Raw genomic sequence first — 16,548 nt, 5'->3', positions numbered from 1 at the left:
TGCTCTCTCTGTTGGGAAGTATTTTTAGCTCTGGGCGGGCACAGCAGCAGCTGCGCCGTCACCGTGCCTTACCCGCACCCCTGGCAGGTGCGTCCCCTCCGAGAGGGGGGCGGCCAGAGGGGGCGGGGCGGGCCTCTCCAGCCCCCTTCCAGGCGTCACCCTCCACGCCTCTCTTCCCAGTGCTGTGTCCATACTAGGTCAGCGGCCCGCCAGCCTGGCCGGGGGCGGGGCATCCGCCTGGGTGGGGCCCACCGGGGCTGGGAGCAGGGACTCGGGCAGAGGCCTCCCGCACTACCGGGGATCCACGCTGTCGGGGGCGGGGCTCCGGAGGGGGAGGAACCTGTGGGTGGTTGGCGCCTTCTTGACTCCGCCCTTAGCCCCGCCCCACTGCGGCGTTTAAGGGTCTCTAAGCAGGTGGCTACGCTTGGTCCAAAATCCGGGTTGTGCTAGGGCGGGGGACCCTCACAGACCGTCTAGGCTGGGTCAGTGTTCCCCCCCTCACTTTGGGGAAACTGAGGACCAGAAAGGGCCTGCTGCTAGGCCTTGAACCGCCAAGACTGAGGTGCGGGGGAGGTCCTGCCTCCCCAGCCCCGAGGCAGGGAGGGGCAAGTCTCGGAAGGCAGGTTTGGGGCCGGTGGTTTCATAGTGAGTGTGTTTGAACCCAAACGGCCGGAAACGGTTACTAGCTCCCCCAGGCCCGGCTTGTGGGGACCCCAACCGCCTGCAGCTGCCCCTCCCAAGTTCCTCCCTGACGGGGGCCCAGCCTCCAGGCCTCCAGTCTCCAAGGTGCGAACACGCTGCCGCTTGCAGCTGCCCCTTCCCATCTAGCCCCGTGGGGAGCCAGGCTTCCGGGGCCCCAGTCCCTCCTGTGTGCTCTGGAGCTGCCCCCAACATCCCTAGACACCGAGGCCCCGTCTCCAGGTAGCCGCGTTTTCATTCCTCCCTCCCCGCACGCCCCTCTCCCCAAAATGCTCCCATCTTGTCCTGGCCCCTCCCCCAGGCCATCACAAGGACCCGCTGACCCCACGCCCCCGATCTCGGCCAGGCCTGTGCCCCACGCTGCCCGCAGGAGGACGCCCGACCCCGGGCCGGCTTAGCCCCGTGGGAACCGTTTGTCTCGAAAACAGGAACCCGGGCCGGGGGCTGGGCGGGGCGCCCCTTCCCCACCGCAGTCCGCTTCCTGCCCCTCCCGGCTTCCTCTGCCCAACACCCGTCAGGGCGGGGGGCACAGGGGCGTCTGGGGTGGGGGAGAAGGCTCTCGGTTTCGTCCCCGCTCCACGCCCCGCGCGCCCGACCGCGGCTCGCCGCCCCTCGGCGCGGCCCGTGGCGCAGCCCCCCGCCCGCGGCCCCGGCCTCCCGGGCGGCGCGGCAGGGGAGGGGTTAAGCTGCCGCAGGACCCGCCGCGTGCGGGGCGAGAGGGAGCCCCCGGTGGGGGAGGCGCGGCCGGCGGTGCGGAGCCCGGCGCAGGGGCGGGAGGGGCGGGGAGGGGAGGGGGCGGCCCGGCGCGGGGGCGGGGCGCGGGGAGCGGGGCCGCGGCGCGGAGCGCGGGCTGGAGCCGCAGCCGCAGCGAGGCCGGCGGGCGGGAGCGCACGGAGGTGGCGCCGCCGGGCCGGGTGCGGGCTCCTGGTCGCGGGTCCCGAGAGTGAGTGAGCGAGCGCGGGCGGGGCGCCGGGCCGAGGAGGCCGGGCCCCCAGGGGCTTCCTAGGGCGGCGCGGGCTGGCTGGGGGCTGCGGGTGGGTGGGTGGGTGGGGAGTCTGCGGCACGGGTCGGGGTAGGAGGGAGCTGCGGAGAGAGCTGAAGCGCCCTGGATAACCCGCGGGAGGGGGCGGCATCCTCGAGGCACCCGGCTCTTCCCAGCCACGTCTCCGCGGGACCTTCCCCCGCGGACCTCCCATTTGACAGATGAGAAAATTGAGGCTCCGAGGGGCCAAGTGACTCTCAAGGTCACACAGCGAGGAAGCAGCAGAGCCAAGTGGGGATGGCTTTGGGAGGCTCCTAGGAAAAGTCCGCCAGAGAAGTCTGTAGAGGAGCCCCCGCCCCGCCCCCCCCCCCCCAGCCTGGGGGTATGTGTAGGGGCCGGGTACCTTTCCGTGGGGCCAGGCTCTGCCAGCGTCCGCGATGAGGGTTGCCAGGGCACTGGGGCCTCAGGGCTGGCCCTGGACCGCAGGTGAAGGGAGGGCGGGGGAATGGGCGTGTGTGCGCACCCACGGGGGTGTGTGCATGTGTGGGAGAGGGTACATGCGTGTAGGTGCACTGTCTTGCGTGTGTGCACGCGTGTGCGATGTCAGCGCCACTGTGGCCGCGGAACTCCAGGCTGGCCTGGCTCCAGTGAGCAGCAGGTCCGGGAGCAGCGGGTTTGCATTCTGGGGTAGAGAGCTGGGTATGGTGCCCGAGGGTTCCTTCCTGCAGGTGTGCGCGGGGTGTGGGTACCATTGTGTGTGTGAGACGGAGGATGGGCGGCAAGTGCCTGAGGCCCCGGTGTGTGTGAGCTGGAGCGTCTTGCACCCCAATGTGGGTCCCTGGCCTGGGGATGGAATGAGTGCCTGTCGCTGTAAGGATGCGTTTGACTCCGCCAGTGACGAGTTGCTGCTGGGGTCATACAGGCACTCTCCACCCCCCCACTGTGCTAGCGCCCCCTTCTGGGCACCCTACTCTTTGTGTGCCCAAGCGTGTCCAGCCTGTGTGTGGCTCACAGTTCGCCTGTGCAGTCTGGGGCCCTGGGTCAGGAGCTCGAGCTGGGGAGGAAGATGGCCTGCGGAAGGGCTGAGCCCGGACCCCTGGGGCCTTCACGGAGGAGGTGGCTTAGGAGCGCGCGGTTCCCAGGCTCAGGCTTCCCGCTGATGCCTCGGTGCCGCAGCGGGCTCCCCCCACCCCACCCCCCGCCCAGGAATGTTCCTCTCCACTCTAGCCGGCCTTCCCAAGGGCAGGCCCCTGGGGGCCGCCACAGCTCCGCCTCCCCTCCCCGGGAGCCCCGGAGGGGGCGATGCGGGCAGGACGCCTGGGTTCCTCCCCCCTCCCATCCCAGGGAGAAATTCCTCCGAGGTCCCCTCAGGCTCTGGGTTCCCAAAAATAACCCTGCGGGGGAAGGGAGGCTGTGGAGGGAGGGAAGCGGGAGGGGCGCAGAGCCGAGCTGCGGGGTGCTGCAGGTGCCGCTGGGGAGAGGACGCGAGGAGAGAAGGGCCTACGGGGGCTGGGGCACCAACCAGCCCCCAGAGTCCTGGCTCGTCCTCATCCCCGGGGAGTCCCTGGGCCCTCCCGCAACTCCGAGGGAGGGCCGGAAGCCTCTCGGCGGGTCCGTTTCCCAACTGGTGGGTTGCACCATCCTGGGACAGACCGTTTAACCCCGGAGTGGCCGCAGCGACCGACTCCGGCCCTGCCCAGCAGGGGGCGTGCCCGCCCCGCCCCGGTCCTGCCCTCCGGGCCGCTCCCCCGGCCGGCGCCTCCGCAGACTCCCGCTCTGCCTCTCCCGGGACAGGGGTCGGCTCCGAGCCCCGTGGGAGGCTCCCGGAGCGCAGCTCGGCCCAGCCTACCCGCGCCGGCGGCCATGGCGGGCACCCTAGACCTGGACAAGGGCTGCACGGTGGAGGAGCTGCTCCGCGGCTGCATCGAAGCCTTCGGTGAGTGGCACGGGAGGGCACACCCAGCCTGAGCCCTGCCTGGAACCTGAACCCGGGGCCCTGCCTGCGCGGACCCACCCAGCTCCGCATCCTGCAGCCTCCTTTTCATCACAGGGTAGAGAAATCCACACGCTTCAGAAGGATACAATGTTTCCCTTCCCCAGTATGCCGGTGTGGAAGGGAGGGACGGGGGTCCCCAGACTCTGACACATGAGGAGCATTATCTGTCTCCCCGGGGATCCGGAGGAACTCTGTCTCCGGCCTGGGAGCTGTTTCCGGCTGATGGGGGGCGGCTTATCTGGTGAGGGGGTGCCCCTTCGCCCAAGCACTCAGGAAATGACCTCTGAATTCTTGACCCCGGGAACCCAGGCTCCTTCCGCCCCAGCTGGTTCCTCTCTGGAGGGACGATGGGCCGGACTCAGACGCTGCCCTCCTCCAGTTCCTCGGATCCGGCCTGATGGCGCTCCCACCCTAACTTTTCTCTCTAATCTGCCTCCTGGTTTTGGAGTCCTGGGAAAGCAGGAGGTTGTGGCGGGGGTGGTCTGGATACCTGGCAGGCTCGGGGTCGGCTTTAGGGACCACAGCTGCAGGACGAAGGGTCAACCTGCTTCTCTTTGACCCCTCGGAGTTAGATGACTGCGGGAAGGTGCGGGAACCAGAGCTGGTGCGCATGTTCCTCATGATGCATTCCTGGTACATCCCTTCCTCTCAGCTGGCAGCAAAACTGCTCCACATATATCCTTGGTGGGCCTCGCCAAGGGCCCTGCGTCCGAGTCCGTGAGCCAGCCGGGCTGCCCGGCCCAGGCGGAGAATGGGCTTCACTGCCAGATCATGGGCCCTCCTCTGTCCCAGAATTCAGGCCCGGCCCAGCCTCCCCCTAGGGCCTAGGCTCCACCCCTCCCCTCCCCTCGGGACTCAGGGCCCCGCTCCGACTCTCTCCCCAACCTAGGCCTTGCTCTCCTCCTCCCTCCAGTCTAGGACCTGTCCCCACTCCCAGCCTGGGTCCCGCCCCTGGCTTCCCTCCCAGAACCCAGGCCCGGCTCTGATGCTCTGAGCCTCCCCTAGAACCTAGCCCCCTTCCCACCCCTGCGGCCTCCCAGTGCTCACACTTCACCCCTGCCTTCAGCCCTTTTCCAGAGCTTCGGCCCCAGCCTCGCCCCGGACCCCGCCCCCAGCATGTCTCCTAGAACCAGGCCCCGCCCTCAGCCTCCCTCCAGAGCTGGGCCCATCTCCTGCCTCCCTTTCTGGAGTTGTCTCCATCTTGGTTTTCCTTAACTCTCCTTCACCTACCAACAATCCCGGAAGGACAACTCCAATTCGCTGCAGGTGAAGACATGCCACCTGGTCAGGTGAGCCTTCTTCTTGGGGCGCCGTCCCCTCTCTTCCCTCAGGCTTCAGACGGGCCTGCGGAGCGGTCCTGTGCGTTTGAACCAGGCTCTGTCCATGGTGGGTGTGGCGCCCCGGGCACGCTCCTCCTGGGCCAGGCCTGGGTTTCCTGATCTGCCCAGTGCGGGTGGGGAAGGAAAGAGCTGGGAGACGGGAACCCCAGTTTGAGGCTCTTTCCTCCTCTTTGGGGAACTACGATCCCAGGGGATGGTGGGGGAAGGGCTGTCGGGTGACTCCACACCTCGGCCAGGTACTGGATCTCAGCATTCCCAGCGGAGTTTGACTTGAACCCGGAGCTCGCCAAGCAGATCAAGGAGCTGAAGGCTCTGTTGGACCAAGAAGGGAACCGCCGGCACAGCAGCCTCATCGACATCGACAGCGTGTGCGTGGGGGGAGCTCAGAGGGCTGGGGAGGGCACTCGGCATCCTGCACCGTGGGTGCTTAATAAATGTTTGTTGAATTGAATGAGGGAGGGTCATATCACTCTCTTGCTTAAAAACCTTCTATGGCTCCCTGTTGCCCTCAAAATGTCTCGGCTGGGGATTGAGGCCTTTCGTAGTCTGGAGCCAGCTTGGGGTTCCTGCCTCATTTCCACAGCCCACCGCCATCCCGTTCACCTCATACTGCAGCTGCACTGGTCCCCTCGCCATCCTCCAGCCCCTGTGTCCTTCCCCACCATGCTGCTCTGTTCACATTGGTCCCTTGCCTCCTTCTCCATGTCATCAAGACTCAGCTCAAGCGTGCAGTGTCCATGGGCTCTGAGGGCTCAGGGCTTTTCCGGGACAGAATTTGTCCTTCTCTCTGTTCCCCCACGGCCCTTTGTGCAGATCCCTGTGCAAAGACCCGTACACGTGCCACGCTGTTTTGTGATTGTTTGTTCTGTGTCTGTCTCCCTCAGTAGCCTGTGAGCTCCTCAAGGGCAGGAACCGTGTCTTGCCATCTCTGTCCCCCCAGCGCGTAGCAGTGCTTGGCAGAGTACGTCTTCCATAAACGTGTGTGGAGTGCATGACGAGGGGGAGATTGCAGGAGTGGCCGGACTGGGGACATCTGTGTCCAGCATGGTGCCTCGCACTGTGTGGGTCCTCAGTCCGCTCGAGTGGCGTGTCTGCATGAGTGTGGGGCCACAAGGGATGGGGCGTCTCCAGCCAAGGGCTCACTGCCTCTGCCTCCCCAGCCCCACCTACCAGTGGAAGCGGCAGGTGACCCAGCGGAACCCCATGGGACAGAAGAAGCGCAAGATGTCCCTGTTGTTTGACCACCTGGAGCCCATGGAGCTGGCGGGGCATCTTACTTTCTTGGAGTATCGCTCCTTCTGCAAGATCCTGGTGTGGCGCCAGGGCCTCTGGTCGGGGCTGGAGTGTGGGCTGGAGAGGGAGCCCCAGGCGGGCAGGCGGGGCTGCAGGGTGGGTCAGGGGGTTTCAGCTTAACCACCAAAGGGCAGCTGGAGGGTGAGGAGTGGCCAGCGGGGAGGGGAGGGGGTGCTGAGGCCGCTCCCGCCCCCAGTTCCAGGACTACCACAGTTTTGTGACTCACGGCTGCACGGTGGACAACCCCATCCTGGAGCGATTCATCTCCCTCTTCAACAGTGTCTCGCAGTGGGTGCAGCTCATGATTCTCAGCAAGCCCACAGCCCCGCAGCGGGCCGCGGTCATCACACACTTTGTCCACGTGGCAGAGGTGCCCGCCCCTCCCTTGTCCTCCAACCCCCTCAGTTGACAGTACGGCTATGTTCGTTGCTCCTTTCCCCACTGCCTCCTCTCCAGAAAAGCTCGGCCAAATTCTGGGCCTGTTCAGTGGCTCACTGCCTTCCCCCTCCCCGTGTGTCCCCCAGAAGCTGCTGGAGCTGCAGAACTTCAACACGCTGATGGCAGTGGTCGGGGGCCTGAGCCACAGCTCCATCTCCCGCCTCAAGGAGACCCACAGCCACGTGAGCCCAGAGACCATCAAGGTGCCTGGGACTGAGGGGTCGGGGGGCAGCCTGGTCAAGCCCTGGAGCCAGTGCTTCCCAGCTCTGGCCTCCCTGAGAACTCCCAGCAACACTGGGGGTTGGGCACTCCTGTCCTCACTTGACAGATGGGGAAACTGAGGCTTGAGGGGTTAAATGCTTTTCCCAGGACGCACCATGAAAGCGGCTGAGCAGAGGCTCACGGTCTGCCTAACTCCAAAGCTTGTGCTTCCTCCTCTGATTTTTTTTTTTTAGCATATCGAGTGACATTCGTGTAGAGACGTATATAAGACATATGTACAGTTTAAGGAAAAATTATAAAGAAAACACTCGTGTAACCATCACCCAGGTCAAGAAATAGAACATTGTCAGCCCCCAAAGCTCCCAGCACCTTAGAGCTTAACTCCCTCCCCATCAGGGGCAACCAATGTCTGACTTTCGTAATGAAGATGAACTTGCTTACCTTTGTAGCTTTACTACCTATGTATGCGCCCCAAAAGTGTGGCGTTTTTGTTGCCTGTCTTTGAGCTTTCTATGAATCATGTTGTATATGTTATTTTTTGTCTTTTTTTATTGTTATATTCGGTTGTGTGGCGCGATCATGCATTCATTTCCATTCCCGTATAATATTTTATTGTAAGTCCAGCCCAGTGTATGTATCTGCTGTTGAACATTTGGGGTTTTTCCAGCCTTGGCTGTGATGAACAATGCAGCTAAGAACATTTTTCTTTTTTTTTTTAAGATTTTATTTTTTTTCCTTTTTCTCCCCAAAGCCCCCCTGGTACATAGTTGTATATTCTTCGTTGTGGGTCCCTCTAGTTGAGGCATTTGGGACGCTGCCTCAGCGTGGTTTGATCAGCAGTGCCATGTCCGCGCTCAGGATTCGAACCAACGGAACACTGGGCCGCCTGCAGCGGAGTGCGCGAACTTAACCGCTCGGCCACGGAGCCGGCCCCAGAACATTTTTCTAGATCGTTGTTCTGTGCTGCTTGGCCTCCCTGAGCCTCAGTTTCTTCTGCTGTTAAATGTGGATGATAATCTGTGCTCAGGCCCGGTGTCAGGTGTGGTATTTGGTAGTGGGTGTTCCCTTGACCTCATGGCCTATGAACTTTGACCACCAGGGGTTAAGGGAGCCTGTGTTGGGGCACAGTGAGGGAGGATTTTGACATTTCACCCATCCGTGACTCTGGCTCCTCATCCTCTCCCACGTTTCCAGGGCTGAGCAGGGGAGGGTAGTTGAGCCAGTGACGTGAATGCGTGTGTGTGTGTGTACGTGACCCTCTGCCCTTTGCCCCCCAGCTCTGGGAACGTCTGACAGAACTAGTGACGGCCACTGGAAATTATGGCAACTACCGGCGCCGGCTGGCATCCTGTCGGGGCTTCTGTTTCCCCATCCTGGGTGTGCACCTCAAGGACCTGGTGGCCCTGCAGCTGGCATTGCCTGACTGGCTGGACCCTGCCCGGACCCGACTGAATGGGGCCAAGATGAAGCAACTCTTCAACATCCTGGAGAAGCTGACCATGGTGACCAGCGTCGAGCCCCCAGTGCAGGCCAACCCGGATCTGCTGAGCTTGCTCACGGTGAGGGGCCGGGCCCCAGGGTTGACAGCCCACCTGGTCGTGGGCTCACTCAAGGCAGCGGGCTTGGCCTTGGGTTCTTAGTCCTGGTCAAGGGACTGAGATGCAGGCTGGGCTCCAGGGTTTGGAGTGAATTCTGAGATGCGTTCCAGGCTCCAGACGGGGCTGTGGGCTGGGGTCTGATCGGAGGCTGGCCCTGGCCCGGGGTTGACTTCCTAGCAGGGGGTTGTGTTCGAGCTTTGGGGCCAAGCTCTGGCTTCTGGGTGCTGGGTGGTTTCTAAACACGGTCCTGAGCTCTGAGGTTCGGGGCTGGCCTTGGACTCGGATCTGGGGTCTGGGGTGGGAGCTGAGCTCTAGTCTAGATCTGGACTAGGTTCTAGATGTTGGCTGGGGCTTTGGTTCTGGGTCTGGAGTGGATTCTTAGTTGTTTCTAGGCTCTGGACTGGGATCAGGGTTGAAATCTGGGCCTGATTCTGGGTGCTGCGTTGGGTTCCAGGTTGGGGATGAGTTTCAGAGCTCTTGGCTGGGTTCTGACCTGGAGTCTTAGCTGAGATCTCGGTTGTGCGTTGTGCTGAGGGCTTGGGGTCGAGCCCTGGGTTCTGGTCTGCACGCTCGGCTGGCGTGTGGCTGCTGGGCTGTGTTCTAAGCTGGCCTCTGCCCTGAGTCGAGCTTCTGGCCTGGGCTTGTGGCTGAGCTGTGGCCCCTGGGTGGACCTGTGACCTGGGCTCTGGGCAGTGGGCTCCTGGGTGTGACCAGACCCTGTGTCGCAGGTGTCTCTGGATCAGTATCAGACGGAGGATGAGCTCTACCAGCTGTCCCTGCAGCGGGAGCCGCGCTCCAAGTCGTCGGTGAGGGACAGAGTCCTGCTTCCCTCTGCCCATCGGCTTCCTCCCCCACCTCTGCCCCACCTGAGAATCCCAGGATGTGAGGGCAGGAGAGTTCTCAGAGGCCACCCCACCCACACTCCTTGTTGGGCAGGCTCCCTTCTCCCCAAGGCTTCCCCTCTCTGCTTCCCTGGGTCCTGGGCTCCCTCACCTCTGGCCCTCGCTCACACCTGACCATTCCTCCAGCCAACCAGCCCCACGAGCTGCACCCCACCTCCCCGGCCCCCCGTGCTGGAGGAGTGGACCTCAGCTGCCAAACCCAAGCTGGATCAGGCGCTTTTGGTGGAGCACATTGAGAAGATGGTAGAGGTGTGACTCTGGGGGGGCTGGCTCTGGATCCCAAGGCGGGGGGACAGGTCCGTAGTGGTTAATCAAGGCCGGTTTTGCCAGGGCTCCTGGGAGCCACCACCAGTGCCATGTCACAGGGTATAGCTGATGGGTAGGCTTGGGGTGGGGGTATGGAAAAGGGAGGTGATGGGGGACACAGACAGCCACCCACATCTGAGGCGTCCTTCATGACTTGGACTGGGGATGTGGGCAGCACGCACCGACGTTCCTTTTATTTTCCCTGTGCCTGTATGTCCCTCTGTGTTCCCCAGTCCGTGTTCCGGAACTTTGACGTCGATGGGGACGGCCACATCTCACAGGAGGAGTTCCAGATCATCCGTGGGAACTTCCCTTACCTCAGCGCCTTTGGGGACCTCGACCAGAACCAGTGAGGAGGGCTGGGGACTCGGGGACAGGGAAGGCAGGCTCACTTCCCCTCGGGTTTGTTTCCTCCTCTGCCAGATGAGGCCACTGAATCAGACCATCTCGGCCGAGGAGGCGCCCAGTGTGGGGAGGGCTCTTATCTGGGGGGCGCTGCCGGCTGCAGAGGCACAGATGGGGGGCTCCACTTGAATCTTGCAAAGATTGTGGCCTGGGGACTGTTGCTACATCAATGAAATTTTATTCGTGGAGCTCACAGCTGGCAAAAAGTGTGGGCAAGTTGAACTCCTGGCTAGCCTGTTTTAATGAGTAGATAAGAGAGGCCCGTAATTAGCAGCACCCACTTACTTATCAACCATCCCCATGCTGACAATTTGGACAACAGCTGGTTCTCGAAGTAGGTTACACACGCCCCCTGCAACCACGTTCATACCCCTGTTTTGCTGAGCAGACAAAACTCCAGTCAAAATTCACAGTCCATCCCAGGTCGATTTATTTTTTTTAATGCTATCCGTATTTCAAAAATCTGGCTTTTTTCATATCACAAAAATCTGTGGTAAAAAAAAAAAATCTAGGGGCCGGCCCGGTGGTGCAGTGGTTAAGTTCGCATGTTCCTCTTTGGCTGCCGGGGGTTCACCGGTTCGGATCCCGGGTGTGGACCTACGCACTGCTTGGCAAGCCATGCTTTGGCAGGTGTCCCACATATAAAGTAGAGGAAGATGGGTAGGGATGTTAGCTCAGGGCCAGTCTTCCTCAGCAAAAAGAGGAGGATTGGCGGCAGATGTTAGTTCAGGGCTAATCTTCCTCAAAAAAAAAAAAAAAATGCAGATAGTAAAATAGATTTATGGTGAACAAAGTATATAAAGTAAGAAGGGAAAATTCCCTCCCTCCTTTCCCATCTAGAAGTTATTAGTAACACTGTTCACAAGGGTACGTGTATCCTTCCAGTCTTTTTTTCATGCATGTGTAAATCCATATAGATTTTGTCTGTCTGTGTCTGTTTCATGGACAAACAGGACGCTAGTGCAAACCTAGTTCTGCTTGTGGCCTTTGTCGTGCTTGCTTGGTTTCTGCTTCCAGACTTGAGACTGTGTTCCGTGTTATCCTCCTGGCTTGGGCGGATTTTTTTCCAGGCCACACTTTCAGAGAGGGTGCAGCCCTTGGAGACCTGTGAGGCCCCAGCTTCATGCAGGGGTCTCAGCTTAACTCCTCACCTCCCGCAGGCCCCAGGCCTGTGGCCAGCCCCTGATTGGCTATCAAAACCCAGCACCTGGCTCATCGGGAGGGAGAGCAGCAACCCCCTGCCCGGGCAGCCGCAGCAGCGTGCGGCCCCAACTCACCGCCCCAGCTGGAAGCTGCTCTTTGTTTCTGGAACTAGGGGCTTTCCGTTTCTTTCTTGCCATCTCACCTATGCATTTAAAGCAAGTTTTCACATTTTTTTTTTTAATAATTGTTTTTTGGGATTTACACCTTTATTTTTTAATTTTTTCCTTCTTCTCCCTCAAGCCCCCCAGGACATAGTTGTATATTTTAGTTGTGGGTCCTTCTAGTTGTGGCATGTGGGACGCTGCCGCAGCATGGCTTGATGAGCGGTGCCATGTCTGTGCCCAGGATTCGAACCAACGAAACACTGGGCCGCCTGCAGCGGAGCGCGCGAACTTAACCACTGGGCCACGGGACCGGCCCCAACTTTTGACGTCTTTTAACCAGCATCTCGGTATTCGTAGCCATAGGGTTTTCAGGTAGTTTGTTGTTGTTGTTGTTTTCATCGCTGTCTTGGTGGAGTGGCACATCTCGCTCTTTTTGTTTCCCACTTAACCCTTTATCGTGGCCATCTTTCATGCCTGTTCACGTAGAGCCGCCTCATTCTTCAGAACAGCTGCAGAGTTTTCCGCTGGGTGACTGGCCCAGCATTTGCCTCGCCGTTCTCCCACTCCCGGACAGTAGGCTGTTCCCGGTTTTTTGCTATTAATATACGCCCTGTTGCTGTGAACATCTCTGTACCATGCACTCAGGCCACTATTTCTGTAGGAGAATTTCCTAGAAGGGGGATAATTGGATCAAAAGATATGCACATTCTAAATTAGGAGAGAGACTGCCAGAGTGACCTCAGGCAAGGTTGTGCCGGCTCGCACCCCCGTCAGCAGCGGACAAGTGCCTGTTTCCCACCTTCCTTGCCAACAGTGGATGCTATAATAAGGTTACAATTTTGCCAGTCTAATTGGCAAATGGTGTCTTGGTTAAATTCGCATTTCTTTAATACTGGTGGGGCAGGATATCTTTTCATATGATTATCGGCCACTTATATTTCTTCTGTTAATTGCCTCCTCATATTCTTTGTCCATTATTCCACTGGGTTTGTCGGTCTTTTTCACATTGATTTTTCAGAATCTCTGTTAATGGGTATTAACCCTTTGCTGTCCAATGTGTTTGCAAAGATTTTCTCCCCGTCTGTCATTTCTGTTGTCTTTTTCCATATAAAAAATTTTAAAAGTTTTGTGTGCTCAATGTCAGTCTTTTCCTTTGTGGCTTCTCGGATTTGTGTTATGTGTGGAAGGCCCTCGACCCCTCAGGATTACAAAATTACTCTCGTGTCTTTCCAGATACTTTGATAATTTTATTTTTTACGTCAGTGTTCTCAATTCAGTGGGAATTTAGTTTTCACGCACAGTATAAGGTAGGAGTCTAGGTTAATATTGTTTTCTAAATGGTCAGTTGTCCCAATGCCCCATTGATCTAGGGGCCGGCTGGACCACATTATGGATCCCCAGATACAATGGGTAGAAGTTTGCAACAAGGGCCGGCTCTGACCTAGGAACTACACAGATGCTTGTGTAGACACTTCATGGGCACTATCTCATTGCATCCTTACAAAAACCCTCTGAGCTGGAGGAATTATCATCCCCACTTATAGGAGAGGAAACTGAAGCACAGGGCGATTCATCAGCCCAAGGTAACACAGCCAGGAAATGGAAGAGCCGGAATTTGACCTGGGCTCTGTCTGTCTCCAAAGCACATCGCTTTTTCCCCTAAAACACATAAGTAGGTGAAAAAAGGGTTCTGTGGAAGCCGTGCGTTATGTGGGAAACCCTGATTACAGGGGTCTTTCCGGCAGGATTGTGCAAGTGAGAGGCGTGTCGTTTTTCCCAGTCTTACCTGGTCCCCAAACTCATCAGAGGTCTCTTAACTGTCAGTGCTCCCGACTGGGGTTCCGAGGAGCTCACTTTGGGAAGCGGAGGTTGATAATCCCACGGGACAGAGCACAGCCCTTTTAGTTTACACACCAACTCCCTGGAGTGGGCGGGGCAGGAATCAGGTGCCCCATTTTTCTGGGGAGGAAACCCAGGGAAAGCGACTCGCAGGAGACCACACACCTAGTTCCTAGCAGCTTCTAACTCCGCCTGCCTCCACGTCCAGTGCTCTTTCTCTTGCTGGCACCCCTGGGCCCAAATCAGGAGTTCCGTGAGGACCTTTAATTTGGTAGGGGATTTCCCCAGGGGGATGGGCTAGGCCGGCGGGGGTGCTCCTGGGGAGGCCCGAGCTGAGGTGCCCCTCCCCCGGCAGGGACGGCTGTATCAGTAGGGAGGAGATGGTCTCCTACTTCATGCGCTCCAGCTCCGTGCTGGGCGGCCGCATGGGCTTCGTGCACAACTTCCACGAGAGCAGCTCCTTGCGCCCGGTCGCCTGCCGCCACTGCAAGACCCTGGTGAGCACCCCCCACCCCGCCACACCCCTCCCGCCCCGCCCCCGCGGAGTCAGCGGCCTCTCCTCCCGCTGCTCTGCGCCTGACCCAGAGGGGTCCTAAGAACACGGAGCGTCAGTCCCAGTCCCTGCCCTTGAGAAGGAGGAAGTAGAGTCCTCACTTCTAAGTTCCTCCCCTCCCAGCACGGCCCCCCTCCTCTATTTCAGATCCTGGGCATCTACAAGCAGGGCCTCAAATGCCGAGGTGAGATGGAATGGCAGGGCTGCTGGGCTGAGCTTTCTGAGGAATCACTATCTGGGTGGGGATTCTTATTTTGGTGGGGCAACTACAAAGGAGTGAAGTACCTTGGAGCCAGAGAGGCATGATGATGATATGTGAAGGGAGTAGCCTTTAAGAGGGCTTTTATTTTGGTGAGGCAGCCACCCTGGAACCGAGTAATTGGAGAGGGCATAGACTGGCAAGTAGGATGAAGACAGCACTTTGGAAGGAGACTCTTGCTTTGGTGGGGCAGCTGCTCAGGAGCAAAGGGACCTGGGGAGAGGTACAGGCCCACAGAATGGGATGGAGGGTGTTCTGACCCATGGCCCTGGCTGAGCTCCCCATCTGCCTTCCCCAGCCTGTGGTGTGAACTGCCACAAGCAGTGCAAGGATCGCCTGTCAGTCGAGTGTCGGCGCCGGGCCCAGAGTGTGAATCTGGAGGGGTCCGCACATTCACCCTCACCCACACACACCCACCACCGCGCTTTCAGCTTCTCCCTGCCGCGCCCAGGCAGGCGAGGCTCCCGGCCTCCAGGTAAGAGGGGGTCTCATTCTGGACTGGCCTGTGGAGGGAGGAAGGCAGGGCCATTGTGGCAAAGTATTAACTTATGCAGATGGAAAACCTTCCAGAGTTTGTAATTCTCTTATTTTGGTGGGGTGATGAAAAAAGCTTGGACAGATAAGGCTGTCAGAAGGTGGCCAGGGAGCCCTTGACCTTTGGAGGCTGAGGGGAGAGAGACTCTAATATATAAAGAAGAGTAAATGTGAAAGAAGCCTCAAGATTCCAGTAGCACTCTTATTTTGTTAGGGGGATTGACAGTGGATTGGAGGGGGAATTTAGTGAGCCATTTGCCTGAATTTCCCTCTTTGGCTTCTCTGGTGGCTGTCCTGAGAAAAGTCCCATGCCCTGAAAATCTCCCAACGGCTCTCTTGGGGGTCTCTGGCATTTTTAGGTCAGCTTTCTGAATGACAATTCCTCAAGTGATTATTTTGCTGAGCACAGTCTGAACGACTGTGTTAGGCTGGGGTGTAAGGCAGTTGACCACGGCCATTTGGATTGGCATCAGTCCTCCAAAGCAGAAAAGATAAAACCATTTGCATCGAGCCTTCCAGAAGTGCTGGGGTCTGCAATGTGAAAGACACACCAAACTGACACTTAAGCAGACTGCACGGACACATCCGTGGCTGCAAAAAAGCTGCGGCAGAATGAAAACTTAGAGAGAGCCTCAAAAATCGGGTGGTTGGGCCGTTCAGTGAATTGATTTTTGGTGGCTGGGTCTGCTTCCGGGGTGGGGCGGGGTGCCTCCTGTGAGTCGGGGAAGGGCTGCTGAGGACTCAGGAACCCAGGAGTTGGCTCTGCGACCCCCTGCCTGCAGAGATCCGCGAGGAGGAGGTGCAGACGGTGGAGGATGGCGTCTTTGACATCCACTTGTAATTGACGTAAGTCCTCCCACAGCGCATCCAGAGCTGGGTGCCCCTGAGGGCTGGGGCATGGGGGTGCTCTGTCCACAGGCCCAGGCCAGGCCGGCTCCTACTTTTTAGGGGAGGGTCTCCCTTACAACTTCTGTTTTTCTCTTCCCAGCTGTGACTGGATCAAACTCTCGTGCCTGCCTTGGAGAAAAGACTCGCGACCAGAGCAGGGAGCCTGGGGTGCTGGGGCAGGGGGCGGGTGTCAGGGTGGCATGCGGCTGAGGGCAGGGCCAGGGCTGGTGTCCCTAAGGTTGTACAGACTCTTGTGAATATTTGTATTTTCCAGATGGAATAAAAAGGCCCGTGTAATTAACCATCAGAGCCTAGAATCCTCATGGGGGGTGGGGGAGGGGCCGTAACCACAGGGACTGGAATCTTAGAGTCTGGAACTTTGTGGTCAGCGAATCTTGGGAGATCTGGACTCTCGTGCGTCTAGAATCTTGGAGGGACTAGAATCCTGGGGGACAGAACCTTAGAACCAGAAAACCTTGGAACATAAGAATCTTGGGGAGGGGCCTGCCCGGTGGTGCAGCTGTTAAGTTTGCACGTTCTGCTTCTCAGCGGCCCGGGGTTTGCCACATCATATCCCGGGTGCGGACATGGCACCGCTTGGCAAAAAGCCATGCTGTGGTAGGCGTCCCACGTATAAAATAGAGGAAGATGGGCATGGATGTTAGCTCAGGGCCAGTCTTCCTCAGCAAAAAGAGGAAGATTGGCAGTAGTTAGCTCAGGGCTAATCTTCCTCAAAAAAAAAATAAAGAATCTTGGGGAGGCTTTAGACTCTCACAGAGTCCAGAATCTTAGGGGTCTAAGCCTTGAAACTAGCGCACCTTTGCACCTGGAATTTCTGGGCCCAGTGGTCATATATAACCATAGCCTTCAGCCCACAGCCGGAATTCCCTTCCTTGACAGGTGGCCTTTCAGCCTATGCTTGAATACTTCCCGCAATGGGGAGCTCACTACAGAGAATCACGGGAGGGAGAGGAGTGCCCATAGTGG

General features: G+C 58.9%; 1 protein-coding gene across 5 annotated transcripts; it reads left to right on the top strand.

Annotated features, from left to right (window-relative positions):
• The first annotated feature begins 649 nt into the window (after nucleotides 1-649).
• RASGRP2 (RAS guanyl releasing protein 2) lies at nucleotides 650-15,865 on the top strand. Of its 5 annotated transcripts, none has more exons than XM_070565266.1 (17): nucleotides 650-921; nucleotides 3,476-3,617; nucleotides 4,250-4,352; nucleotides 4,904-4,966; nucleotides 5,254-5,385; nucleotides 6,178-6,328; nucleotides 6,507-6,680; nucleotides 6,835-6,951; nucleotides 8,248-8,529; nucleotides 9,297-9,374; nucleotides 9,597-9,719; nucleotides 10,010-10,125; nucleotides 13,683-13,824; nucleotides 14,028-14,064; nucleotides 14,438-14,614; nucleotides 15,456-15,519; nucleotides 15,662-15,865. In XM_070565266.1, the coding sequence occupies exons 2-16, from the start codon at nucleotides 3,545-3,547 to the stop codon at nucleotides 15,512-15,514; spliced, it is 1,827 nt and encodes a 608-aa protein (XP_070421367.1). In that variant the 5' UTR covers nucleotides 650-921; nucleotides 3,476-3,544; the 3' UTR covers nucleotides 15,515-15,519; nucleotides 15,662-15,865. The 5 variants fall into 5 exon arrangements, with proteins under 5 accessions (XP_070421367.1, XP_070421366.1, XP_070421365.1 ...); XM_070565265.1 differs by lacking the exon at nucleotides 650-921 and adding an exon at nucleotides 1,516-1,642; XM_070565264.1 differs by lacking the exon at nucleotides 650-921 and adding an exon at nucleotides 2,099-2,339.
• The last annotated feature ends 683 nt before the right edge of the window (nucleotides 15,866-16,548 follow it).

The sequence above is a fragment of the Equus przewalskii genome, chromosome 11, assembly GCF_037783145.1.
Source record: "Equus przewalskii isolate Varuska chromosome 11, EquPr2, whole genome shotgun sequence".
NCBI lineage: Eukaryota > Metazoa > Chordata > Mammalia > Perissodactyla > Equidae > Equus > Equus przewalskii.
This window is presented reverse-complemented; position numbering and strand designations above follow the sequence as displayed.